This window comes from Chanos chanos, chromosome 15, assembly GCF_902362185.1.
Source record: "Chanos chanos chromosome 15, fChaCha1.1, whole genome shotgun sequence".
Taxonomy (NCBI): domain Eukaryota; kingdom Metazoa; phylum Chordata; class Actinopteri; order Gonorynchiformes; family Chanidae; genus Chanos; species Chanos chanos.
In genome coordinates, this window is record NC_044509.1 from 1,662,091 (window position 1) to 1,677,090 (window position 15,000).

Sequence of the window (15,000 nt, forward strand, 5' to 3'; positions counted from 1 at the left end):
GGTGTGGAGAGTGTGTCTGCTATGCCTGTTTTTTTTTTTTGTTTTTTTTTATAAATCAATTAGTATAGAATTAGTATAGAACTCTCTCTGTATAAATCAAAGCCCTGAATTAGTATAGAACTCTCTCTGTATGTCGATGATTGCCTGAGTTCCTCTCTACAACCCAAATATTCCACCTGCGCTCACCTTACTGGGGTGTGTGTGTGTGTGTGTGTGTGTGTGTGTGTTCATGTTCGTATGTGAAGGTGTATGGCTTACTTCTGTGTGTGTGTGTTCGTATGTGAAGGTGTTTGGCTTATTTCTCTGTGTGTGCGTGCGCGCGTGTGTGTGTATGTTTGTATGTGGAGGTGTATGGCTTATTTCTGTGTGTGTGTGTGTGTGTGTGTGTGTGTTCGTATGTGAAGGTTTATGGCTTATTTCTGTGTGTGTGTGTGTGTGTGTGTGTGTGTGTTCGTATGTGAAGGTTTATGGCTTATTTCTGTGTGTGTGTGTGTGTGTGTGTGTGTGTGTGTGTGTGTGTGTGTGTGTGTTCGTATGTGAAGGTTTATGGCTTATTTCTGTGTGAGTGTGTGTACTCAGCCAGCCTGTGGCAGTGTGTCAGACTCTACTATTCAGTGCAGGGCTGAAAGAGACCTCTGTATTCCTCACAGTCTCCTGCCACACTTTGCCTGGACTCTCTCACACAGCAGCCGGACCCCAAACTGTCCACACCGCTGCCCTATCCAGCTCTGCGTCCACAGGTAACTTACACACACTCTTATATACTTCACCACTCCATCTCTCTATCACCCATTTCACTAAACCACTCACCACTTTTTCCATTATACTCTCATTCTTTCACTCTCTCACTCCATCTGCTGTTTAATATCTTAATTTGCTTATTTCTCGATCTGTTTCATGTGGTCTTTCCCCTCTGTTGGGGAGGATATGGTTTTCATTATGGTTCTAGCGATTGCTGATCGGTGGATGTCCTAATCCCCTCTTGCAGATCTGTGGTCTTGAGGCATTCTGCTCCAGACAAATCTCAACTGAACAAACAGGTGACGTGACACTGTGACTGCCTAGAGAGACACAGAGAGAGAGAGAGATGAACAGATTTCAGCCGTAGGAGAGAGAGTGCCATTCAAAATAAGATTTAATTGCTGCTAACAGGGTTTGAAAAGCATTGTGATATTGTTGTTTTGACGAGCGTTTTGGCCTGTCCACAGGGAAAGAGTGCTAGACAGGGTCAGTGGGGTTCAGAAGTTATTCTGGAGACCTGGTGTCACCAACGGTCCACATTCCTGGGTCTGGCGACAGCAGACCTCTAGCCTGGGGAGTCTGTACCCAGTCAGTCAGGAGAGCTGCCTGTGTTCAGGATGTGTGTTCAGTAACCACAGATGTTTGTGTTGGGTGATATCAGCAGAGCCCTGTATTTTAGTGGCACAGTAGCCGTTCTGTGGCAGTGTGATGGGGTAAAGCAGGGATTCCCTGCCGGGGGGGGGGGGGGGGGGGGTGTGGTGAAGGTGTAGCACCACTGCAGCAGGGAGTGAGATGGAAACATCAACATCAAGTAAGTTAAATTTGTTTTTCTGCTAACAGGTTTTAAAAGTAAAATAATCTGAAACAAACATACTGGAATACTTCATTCATTTAATTAACTAGCTGCTTCTGTTCTTGGTTTTTACGTAGCCTACAACAGTAGAATTAATTGGTTGAATTAATTATCCATTGAATATCATGTGATCATAGGAAGGCCTATGCCAGTGCAAATGAGGCATAGAGTAAATGCTTAAAATGCTTCTTTTAAGTTCAGTTCAACATAAACATAATAAGAAGAAAAACAGCAATATTAACAACAAATCATATATGTATTCTACACCATCACACTACTACAACTACTGTATTCTACACCATCACACTACTACAACTACTGTATTCTACACCATCACACTACTACAACTACTGCACTATACACCATCACACTACTACAACTACTGTATTCTACACCATCACACTACTACAACTACTGCACTATACACCATCACACTACTACAACTACTGTATTCTACACCATCACACTACTACAACTACTGCACTATACACCATCACACTACTACAACTACTGTATTCTACACCATCACACTACTACAACTACTGTATTCTACACCATCACACTACTACAACTACTGCACTATACACCACCACACTACTACAACTACTGTACTCAACACCATCACACTACTACAACTACTGTATTCTACACCATCACACTACTACAACTACTGTACTCAACACCATCACACTACTACAACTACTGTAATCTACACCATCACACTAATACAACTACTGTATTCTACACCATCACACTACTACAACTACTGTAATCTACACCATCAGACTACTACAACTACTGTATTCTACACCATCACACTACTACAACTACTGTATTCTACACCATCACACTACTACAACTACTGTAATCTACACCATCATACTACTACAACTACTGCACTATACACCATCACACTACTACAACTACTGCACTATACACCATCAGACTACTACAACTACTGTACTCAACACCATCACACTACTACAACTACTGTAATCTACACCATCACACAACAACAACTACTGTAATCTACACCATCACACTACTACAACTACTACACTATACACCATCACACTACTACAACTACTGTACTCTACACCATCACACTACTACAACTACTGCACTATACACCATCACACTACTACAACTACTGCACTCTACACCATCACACTACTACAGCTACTGCACTATACACCATCACACTACTACAACTACTGCACTATACACCATCACACTACTACAACTACTGTACTCAACACCATCACACTACTACAACTACTGTAATCTACACCATCACACTAATACAACTACTGTATTCTACACCATCACACTACTACAACTACTACACTATACACCATCACACTACTACAACTACTGTACTCAACACCATCACACTACTACAACTACTACACTATACACCATCACACTACTACAACTGCTGCACTCTACACCATCACACTACTACAGCTACTGCACTATACACCATCACACTACTACAACTACTGTACTCTACACCATCACACTACTACAACTACTGTATTCTACACCATCACACTACTACAACTACTACACTATACACTATCACACTACAACTACTGTATTCTACACCATCACACTACTACAACTACTGTACTCAACACCATCACACTACTACAACTACTGTACTCAACACCATCACACTACTACAACTACTACACTATACACCATCACACTACTACAACTACTACACTATACACCATCACACTACTACAACTACTACACTATACACCATCACACTACTACAACTACTGTACTCAACACCATCACACTACTACAACTACTGCACTCTACACCATCACACTACTACAACTACTGCACTATACACCATCACACTACTACAACTACTGTATTCTACACCATCACACTACTACAACTACTGTATTCTACACCATCACACTACTACAACTACTGTACTCAACACCATCACACTACTACAACTACTGCACTATACACCATCACACTACTACAACTACTGTAATCTACACCATCACACTACTACAACTACTGTAATCTACACCATCACACAACAACAACTACTGTAATCTACACCATCATACTACTACAACTACTGTACTCAACACCATCACACTACTACAACTACTGTACTCAACACCATCACACTACTACAACTACTACACTATACACCATCACACTACTACAACTACTGTACTCAACACCATCACACTACTACAACTACTGTACTCAACACCATCACACTACTACAACTACTGCACTATACACCATCACACTACTACAACTAATGTACTATACACCATCACACTACTACAACTACTGCACTATACACCATCACACTACTACAACTACTGTATTCTACACCATCACACTACTACAACTACTGCACTATACACCATCACACTACTACAACTACTGTAATCTACACCATCACACTACTACAACTACTGTATTCTACACCATCACACTACAACTACTGTATTCTACACCATCACACTACTACAACTAGTACACTATACACCATCACACTACTACAACTACTACACTATACACCATCACACTACTACAACTAATACACTATACACCATCACACTACTACAACTACTGTATTCTACACCATCACACTACTACAACTACTGTATTCTACACCATCACACTACTACAACTACTGCACTATACACCATCACACTACTACAACTACTGCACTATACACCATCACACTACTACAACTACTACACTATACACCATCACACTACTACAACTACTGCACTATACACCATCACACTACTACAACTACTGTATTCTACACCATCACACTACTACAACTACTGCACTATACACCATCACACTACTACAACTACTGCACTATACACCATCATACTACTACAACTACTGCACTATACACCATCACACTACTACAACTACTGTACTATACACCATCATACTACTACAACTACTGTACTCAACACCATCACACTACAACTACTGTATTCTACACCATCACACTACTACAACTACTGTACTCAACACCATCACACTACTACAACTACTGTAATCTACACCATCACACTACTACAACTACTGTATTCTACACCATCACACTACAACTACTGTATTCTACACCATCACACTACTACAACTAGTACACTATACACCATCACACTACTACAACTAATACACTATACACCATCACACTACTACAACTACTGTATTCTACACCATCACACTACAACTACTGCACTATACACCATCACACTACTACAACTAATACACTATACACCATCACACTACTACAACTACTGTATTCTACACCATCACACTACAACTACTGCACTATACACCATCACACTACAACTACTGTAACCTACACCATCATACTACTACAACTACTAGACTATACACCATCACACTATAACTACTGTATTCTACACCATCACACTACAACTACTGTATTCTACACCATCACACTACTACAACTACTGTATTCTACACCATCACACTACTACAACTACTACACTATACACCATCACACTACTACAACTACTGTATTCTACACCATCACACTACTACAACTACTGTATTCTACACCATCACACTACTACAACTACTGCACTATACACCATCACACTACAACTACTGTACTCAACACCATCACACTACTACAACTACTGCACTCTACACCATCACACTACTACAACTACTGTACTCAACACCATCACACTACTACAACTACTGTGTACAGTATGTATATATATATATATATATATATATATATATATATATATATATATATATATATATATATATATATATATATATATATATAGATATATATATATAGATAGATAGATAGATAGATATAGATATATATAGATATATATATACACACACACATACATATATTTTTTTGCTTTCAGAGAGAAAAACACTTGTAGGCAGGAAAGGAATGTCCACATTTAATTATCAATAACAATTTGACAAGGAAAAAAAATCAGAAGCACTTTAAATTTTGCTTGTATCAGAGTGCCCTCCATTGGCTTTAATGACAGCAGAGCAAATTTTTGGCATTCTGTGCAAAAGTTTCTGAAAGTTAGAGTTTGGCAACTGTTCCCATTCATTCTTCAAACATTCAAACAATTTTCTCCATTCCAGGACACAAGGCTCTCACTCTTCTGTCAAGTTCATCCCATGCTAGCTCAATAGCGGGCAGATCAGAAGGCTGTGGTGGCCATTTCATTATTTTCAAAACACCCTGTTTCTCCTCTCGTTTTCTCGATTCAGTGTAGCTCTGGCGTAATTTGGAGGCATGCTTAGGATCATTATCCTGCTGTCAAATGAAGTTTTTTCCAATAACCCTTAATCCAGATGGTATTGTATGTCTCTGCAGAATGGACTGATATTGTTCTTTTCACATAATTCCTTTCACTTGGACCAAAGTCTCCTGATCTCTCTCCTCCAAAACACCCCCACACCATCACACAACCTCCCCCATGCATCACTGTAGGCACAACACTCGCTCTCCAGACACTCTACACACAAACACTCTGCCATTAGACCCAAACAACCGAAACTTTGACTCGTCAGTCCGTGGTACGTGCTCCCGGTCCTTGACACACATCCAGTTTTGATGATCTCTTGCCCAAAGCAGCCTTTTCTTCTTATTTTCACAGCACAGTTGGCTTTTTCACAGCCTCACGCAGCCAAACAGACCAGCAGACCCCAATCTTCACCTCACTGTAGTGAGGGGACGCTGGTTTCTCTCTCTCTCTCAGAGTGGATCTGTGCTCTTCACTCTGGGGCAGTTAACCTTCTGTTTCTCTTGTTTGTCAGTACTAAGTGTTTATCTTTGGCTTTCCCTCTCACTTTCCTTCTCCCAGATCGTTTCCTGTCGTTATTATCACCTGTCTGTTGTTTTCTCTCAAGTGAGTACTGCATGCCACGTCTGGATACTGGCACCTTTTTAGCAGTCTGCCTTTGTGAATATCCTTCTTTGGTAAGAATTTCTATCTGGGATCTCTGCTCTATTGACAGTTCTTTCTAGCCATTTTGTTCCTCAATTCTTAATTAAGTCACTGGTTCTTACATTTTTGAGTCTTTTAAAGAGGCAAAGTTTAACTACAGAAATACTGTGCACAACGACTTATACAAAAATAATCTGGGAAAGGGAAAGAAGCAGATTTAGATGGATAATGTCGGGGCACCTTTATTAAAACACATACCAGTGGATACGGGACAACAGCAAGCAGTAGTAAGCTAACCTTCTGTACCAGTGTATAATAATGATTGAAAAAAAAAAAGGTCCAAAGCAGCTATGTAATCTGTTTATTTCAACAACCAATAAGTGGAAAATCAAATGTGGACCTTCCTTTTCTGCCTACAAGTATTCTTTTTTCTACAAAAAATATACAAGCCTGAGGTTTTGGATTTTTTTTTTTTAAATCTGGGGATGGCACAAACTTCTGGCCTGTAGTGTAAATATAGTTGTACTGGTTTAGTGTGACAGTTGAGTATTTTAGTTGTAGTTGCACTGTGGCAGTGTAATAGTAGTGAGTATTGTAGTTGTACCTAGTAGTAGAACCGTATGCTGTGTACACACACACACACACACACACACACACACACATACACACACACACACACACACACACACACACACTCACTCACTCAAACAGGTTGAAAAAAGCCTAGTGGAGAGATGGCTTGAGAGAGATATCCAAGTACAAAATAGACATCCACATCAAACATATGCAGAGACACAGACAGACAGACCGATAAACAGACACAGACAGACAGACAGACCGAGAAACAGACAGACAGTCAGACCGATAAACAGACACAGACAGACAGACAGACCGAGAAACAGACAGACAGACAGACAGACCGATAAACAGACACAGACAGACAGACAGACCGATAAATAGAGAAAGCGATACACATGACACATGAGCATGAGCACTGTGTACTGGGATACTTGTAGGTTACGCCTCAGACACTGGCCAAAAGTTAACGTCACCATTTTCACTTGTACGGTAAATCCGACTGATCAGTCCAGACTGATCATTGGGCTTTTCACTCACTGCATTGCCAGGAACTAAGAACCATTTCTTTCCCTCTTTACTCACTGTAGATATGGTCTCTCACACACACACACACACAGATGAAATATTCCTGACTTGTATATGGCGTGTGGTTGTGCAGTGCTCACTGACTGTGTGGGTGCTGTTGACTACCTGCTCCCTGACCAATGGTTATTTGTTGATGTGTTTTTTGGCAGTGGTGAGTCATGAGGCAGGCAGTCCTGGTCTTGGCCCTGCTGGGAGGTGAGTTCATGCTAAATAGACACTCTTCTCCTCTTCTGCGGACTCACCGTCTAAAATGCTCTCCATTTAAATACCTGTCATTTATCAATGCCACAGTGTACACCGCACTGCACTTCAGACAGCTAATGATATCCAGTTATTGCTCATGAATTCTGTTACTTTACCACTGGATTGTCTATTTTCATTTTATTCATGTATTTTTGTGCAGATGTTTTCTTATATGTATTTTATTTTTCCTGAAGCTGGAATGATTTATTTGTGGTTTTATTATGGTTGTCACAGTACTCTGGCAGAGCTCCATGATTACCAGTGACGGTTGATGTTTTGAACAGGTGTGCTTGCTGCTCCGTTTGTGAAGGAGGAAGAGGCAAAGCGTTTTATCCGCCTGAAGAGACAGTCGGGTTACTGGGATCCACACAGCTCTCAGAACCAATGGGGCTACACTGTACAGGAGCAGGTCTGATTCAGTTCACTTTGGCTTAGTTGAATCCAGTTAATCCTGTGCCAATTCAGTTCCGTTTGACTGGGTGAAATGCATTTTCGTCTGTGTCAGCTGAATGCTATTCCACTCTAGCCCATTCACTTCAGCTCTCCTCGGCCCAAATGCCTTTAGAGCAGGCTGATAAATGCAGACGGGTGTGAAAAACGCAGACGGGTGTGAAAAACGCAGACGGCTGCGTAGCACCTTATGTCCTTGTGTGTCTGTACCAAATCCAGGTACTCTAATATCAGAAACACATCCCCACGCTTTCTACGCCATTGGCTCCTGTTCAATTCACAACAAAAGATAAGATGATGTCATGTCTACTCAGAATACCAAGCACATAGATGATATTGGAAATGTATGTGACATTATCAAAAAAAAAAAAGAAAAGTGTTTGTGTGAGTAGGTGGGTGTAAGAGACAGGGAGCTGGCAGTCAGTGTGTTTGTAATGAGTGCTGGAAGGGGGTCCAGGGTGTGTGTGTGTGTGTGTGTGTGTGTGTTTGTGTGTGTGTGTGTGTGTAATACAGTTTGCTCTGTGTGTTGTAGGCGAATGAATATTGGACAGCATTGAGAACAGATGCTCAGTATTACATGGATATGGGCACCCTGATGTTTGACCGCTCTGTCGCTACGTGAGTGTTTTTGTCATTAAAAACATCTCATCCCAGTAATTAAAATCATGATATTACATAAATATGTATATGTACTATCATTTTACTTTAAAAACACATGTTGTTTCTCATGAACAGCTACACGCATGAGCAACTAATAAACCTTGATCGCTTTTTAAATGAGTTTAAAATAAAATTTTTTGAAACGTTCAGATAGTAATAAAGTTAAATCTTAAACACGTGTGCGGTTTTTCTAAACGACTATTTTCAAACTTTTTTACGCCCGGAGAAATAAAGATACTCAGGAATCAGGTGTGAGCAGGGCCCTCAATCTGTTTTATTACCTTTGTTTATCTCATATGGACGGCAGGCTATTACGTAGCTACACACAGGAGAAATATTCCATTGCGGTCCTGCGACTGCGTTTATTTTACTGGGAAGCAACTGAATAGTACTCTTTTTTTTCTTTTCCTATTTATGAGAATTGTGTTTGTTTCTTTGTTTGTTTGTTTGTTTTAAAGAGAGAACAGCAAGCTCTACATGGAGATGCTGAGAAATGCACGAGCGCACCTGGATGCATACACGGGTAGACAGTGATTAATTAGCGCTTGACTGATCGCTTGACTGATGGATTCATCGACGTGCTGGCAAAAACTGACCGCTGGTATCATTCTTAATGACGGGCTATTTTAGGCTTCTGGTGTTTGTATTAGAATAGTTCCACCGCTTACATGTTTAAAATCTATACACTTCATCCTGTATGATAGCGTTATATACAATCGACTGGTCTGTTTCTGTAAAATCAAGTATATATCTGTAACTGTCGAATAAACACTTGTTTGCATTGCCTGTGTATTTCTGGGTTGTCATTCATAACACGGTGTTCTCAATGAACGTGATGCTAATATGCAATTTGATATATAGTTTTTTTTTTTTATTCATATGTCATAGTACTTCTGTTTTGTAATAAATGTACTTGATGGGAATGAATAAACTGATGAATGAAAATTGGGAATTTTGTGTTGAACGTATTCTCACATAATTCTTTGGTGCTACTGGATGCTGTTTGTAACCTACTTAGCTTCATCATGTTTATGTATGGAGACAGAGATGATGTCATCAGCTGAAACTGATTTCCAACGGCCACTAGCCTATATGTCACCGTTCACATACATACTGAGTGTACCATGAACAGCCAATGACGCGCTGAACATTTGCGTTTACGTAACGCTCAACATACCGTTTCCTCTTCGCCACCATCTCTCTCTCTCTCTCTCTCTCTCTCTCTCTCTCTCTCTCTCTCTCACGCTTTACAAATACGTAGGGGCAGGTTCTTTCTCCGTGTTCCGTACTGTACCTCTGCGAGACGATGTCCAACTTTGGATGCTGAGCGTGGATGCCCCACCCACGCCCCTCGCGGATGCTCAGCTCTCTTGCCAAGTGACCGTACGACGGAACAGACGGACATCAAGAGGAGAAGAGTAACGAAAAGCCTTCAGGCTTACTGGTGAGAACGGATAAAACGCATCAGTTGATAGTTTGAGGTAAAAAAAATAGGCCCAGTGAGTCAGAACCGTGTTTATTCAGTTTCTCACAATTTAAAACGACTGGTTTTTTTTTATACTGGAACCTATACAAAGCATGGGTCAATGAATTGAGCGTTATGTAGAGCGCAGTTTTCGGTTTAGCAATGCGTTTTGCTGGTTCACAAACTTTGAGCTGTTTTCCTCCCGCAGTCTTCTATTTAGTTCTACTGATTTTCGGTGAAAATGCATTCATAAATGATAAGCTGCTCTGTCATGGTGTTGAGCTGGTCGTTGTTCCTGCCTTGGGTGCCATCCAGTGGATGGAGAAAATACTACTCGCTGCACTCTCAGATAGTTGTCACACCGCTCTGGGTTTCAGAATAGGTATTGTTACAGGGGGACGCTGGCGATGACATGTGCGCGACGTTATTTTCAAAGATTTTCAGAGTTTGTATTTTCAAAATTAGAAGCACGGGATACGTGTTAAGTTCTTGTACTCTTGCGTGTGTATACTTGTGGATAACAGTGTTTTTATATGGGCAACTCTGTGTTGTCTGATCTTACGTGTGTGCAGTGGCTGTGTTCAGATTGACCCTAAAGGGTTGCCATGGCGAATCGTGGACCCAGCTACGGACTGAGTCGCGAAGTGCAGGAGAAGATCGATCAGAAGTACGATGCGGACCTGGAGGCCCGGCTCGTAGAATGGATCTTGGTCCAGTGTGACGGAGAATTGGAGAGACCAGAACCAGGCAAACAGAACTTCCAGAAGTGGCTGATGGATGGAACAGTGAGTGATGGGGGAATGGAATTCCGACCCAAATTCAAACAATCCTTCTCGATGCCTATTCAGTCAAAACCGCTGAAACCACCAGTGGTTATAATAATAATAATAATAATAATAACAACAATAACAATAATAATAGTAGTAATAATAATCACAATAATAATAGGAATAATAATAACAATAAGAAGAATAATCACAATGATAATAAGAATAATAAGAGGAAGGAGAATAATATATACAATAAATAAAACCTGACAAACACTTGATAGTGGTGTAGTACTGTGTAATGGGAAGTGTGTTAGCCTTGGGTCACAGGATAAACTGCAGATTTACAGTCTCAGATGAGAAGGAGAATGATAGCATGAATAAGACTCTAAATATGAACTTGTATTAATAATCCTGTCCTCCAGATCTTTGCCCTGTGAGTGACAATATCTTATTCATAGTTTTGAGAAAGTTCAAATGAAAACATGACAGGGCGTGACTGAGTTTGTGGAGAACTGGACTCGAACGTTTGATGACGTGTCCACGGTGCTCCACAAACTACTGCCGTAAAGTGGAAGCACCAGTAATCCCAGTCACTGAAAAGCTCTTTATGTGTCTATGGGGTGGTGATGTTTATACTGCTTTAAACTCCACCACTCTGCAGGCATACCAGTTTTACTCCACACATAGAAAGCTCTCATTAGAAGCACGCTAAAACCATCAGAGTGGGTTTACATATGGGAGTACTGACATTCGGCTAGTTCTCTCTGGCATACACACTTACAAATATCCAGTATTAGAGAGCAAACTGGGCACAGATTACTGGGATTATGGGAGTCCAGAATATGTCAAAGTTCATAGATTACTCCTCTCTCACCATTCTCCTTTTGTCGTGCTCTATCTGTCTCTCTCTCTCTGTCTCTGTCTCTGTCTCTCTCTCTCTGTCTCTGTCTCTCTCTCTCCCTGTCTCTCCCTCTCTCTCTCTCTCTCTTTCTTTCTTTCTGTGTGTCTCAGTCCCTGACTTCCTCCTCTCTTTTTCTCTCACTGTAGATTCTCTGTCGCCTTATTAACAGTCTCTATCCCAGAGGCATGGAGCCCATTAAGAAGATTCCGGACACTAAAATGGCCTTTAAACAAATGGAGAAGATCTCCCAGTTCCTGCAGGCAGCCGAAGCCTATGGAGTCACCCGCACAGACATTTTCCAGACCGTCGACCTGTGGGAAGGTACCGTAGAAACACACACACACACACACACGCGCACACACACACACACACACACAGGGCACACTGTTTGTTTGTCCGTCTGTTTTTTTTTTCCTATAGTTAATCGCCAAACATACATGTTCACTGTGCATCACACAACTCAACCAGCATTCTCTCTCTCTCTCTCTCTCTCTCTCTCTCTCTCACATCTCCCCCCCCCCACACACACACACACTGTGCATCACAAAACTGAGCATTGCATTGTTACATGTGCTTGTCTACACCAAATCACATTTTACACATACACAGACTCACAGAATATTACAGACAGTCCCTAAGTTACAGACAGTCCCTAAGTTACAGACAGTCCCTAAGTTACGAACGAGATCCGTTCCGTAGGTGTGTCTTTAAGTCGAATTTGTAGGTAAGTCAGAACAGGTACACACGCAATGTGAGCTGGATTAAAATGGCAGATGGCGTTTTCCTTCCTCGAGTCGACGGATCGCTGAAGCTGTGCAGCGTTTTCACGAGCATCACTAAACAGTGCGTGCCTTCATTCTTACCAACCACTGTATTTCAGTCCAATTTTTTAAAATATAATAGGCTTTATGGCAGTCCGTTTGTAAGTACAAGTTGTCCGTAAGTCGGGAGACAAAAAACCCACACACTCAGACTCACACATGCAGACTCACTGTTCCCTCAGGCTCAGATCCAAATGTCTCAGTTCTACGCTGAGTCATCTGTTCTGGCAAGAGACTGTCCAAAAGCCCAAATTCCAAGGTCCTAATAAAACAACTTTATATGATCATATCATCAAAGAAACAAAGCGAGTGCAGATACCATGCCTTATTTCACATCCTCATCAGCTCATATAACAGGTACATGTTACAAACAGACAAAGTAAATAATAAAACACCTAACTTAAATGAGAAAATGATTGACAGGTAATGAAAATGAACTCCTTATTCAGTATGAGATAAAAACGTTCAGTTATTAAAGTATTCTGGTTAGATGACTTCACTTTTGGACAATATTATCACTTTCAGTAATTTCCTGTTCATATGTTTGCAGGTGAGAGAGCAATAGCAGAGCAGTTCTTTAGATAATAGAGTTTTCACAGAGAGAGAGAGAGTTTTTACTGAGTCACCATAGAGAACGAAAATCACAGCTTGGCCCTGTGCGCTGTTCTGACCTGAGGTGTCAGCCGTCTGTCATAGGCAGTCAGACAAACACAGTTTGGCCCTGTGCGCTGTTCTGACCTGAGGTGTCAGCCGTCTGTCATAGGCAGTCAGACAAACACAGTTTGGCCCTGTGCGCTGTTCTGACCTGAGGTGTCAGACGTCTGTCATAGGCAGTCAGACAAACACAGTTTGGCCCTGTGCGCTGTTCTGGTCTGAGGCGTCAGCCGTCTGTCATAGGCAGTCAGACAAACACAGTTTGGCCCTGTGCGCTGTTCTGACCTGAGGTGTCAGACGTCTGTCATAGGCAGTCAGACAAACACAGTTTGGCCCTGTGCGCTGTTCTGGTCTGAGGCGTCAGCCGTCTGTCATAGGCAGTCAGACAAACACAGCTTGGCCCTGTGCGCTGTTCTGACCTGAGGTGTCAGCCGTCTGTCATAGGCAGTCAGACAAACACAGTTTGGCCCTGTGCGCTGTTCTGTTCTGAGGTGTCAGCCGTCTGTCATAGGCAGTCAGACAAACACAGCTTGGCCCTGTGCGCTGTTCTGACCTGAGGTGTCAGCCGTCTGTCATAGGCAGTCAGACAAACACAGTTTGGCCCTGTGCGCTGTTCTGACCTGAGGTGTCAGCCGTCTGTCATAGGCAGTCAAACACAGTTTGGCCCTGTGCGCTGTTCTGACCTGAGGTGTCAGCCGTCTGTCATAGGCAGTCAGACAAACACAGTTTGGCCCTGTGCGCTGTTCTGACCTGAGGTGTCAGCCGTCTGTCATAGGCAGTCAAACACAGTTTGGCCCTGTGCGCTGTTCTGTTCTGAGGTGTCAGCCGTCTGTCATAGGCAGTCAGACAAACACAGCTTGGCCCTGTGCGCTGTTCTGACCTGAGGTGTCAGCCGTCTGTCATAGGCAGTCAGACAAACACAGTTTGGCCCTGTGCGCTGTTCTGACCTGAGGTGTCAGCCGTCTGTCATAGGCAGTCAAACACAGTTTGGCCCTGTGCGCTGTTCTGACCTGAGGTGTCAGCCGTCTGTCATAGGCAGTCAAACACAGTTTGGCCCTGTGCGCTGTTCTGACCTGAGGTGTCAGCCGTCTGTCATAGGCAGTCAGACAAACACAGTTTGGCTCTGTGCGCTGTTCTGTCCTGAGGTGTCAGGCGTCTGTCATAGGCAGTCAGACAAACACAGCTTGGCCCTGTGCGCTGTTCTGTCCTGAGGTGTCAGCCGTCTGTCATAGGCAGTCAGACAAACACAGTTTGGCCCTGTGCGCTGTTCTGACCTGAGGTGTCAGGCGTCTGTCATAGGCAGTC

General features: G+C 42.2%; 1 protein-coding gene across 1 annotated transcript in view; it reads left to right on the forward strand.

Annotated features, from left to right (window-relative positions):
• The first annotated feature begins 10,537 nt into the window (after positions 1-10,537).
• tagln3a (transgelin 3a) overlaps positions 10,538-15,000 on the forward strand; it is a 7,669-nt gene continuing 3,206 nt past the window's right edge. The window contains exons 1-3 of the mRNA XM_030792774.1: positions 10,538-10,551; positions 11,148-11,334; positions 12,367-12,541. Of these exons, the coding sequence (XP_030648634.1) occupies positions 11,155-11,334; positions 12,367-12,541 (355 nt within the window). The 5' untranslated portion in view covers positions 10,538-10,551; positions 11,148-11,154. The remainder of the gene's footprint in view (positions 10,552-11,147; positions 11,335-12,366; positions 12,542-15,000) is intronic.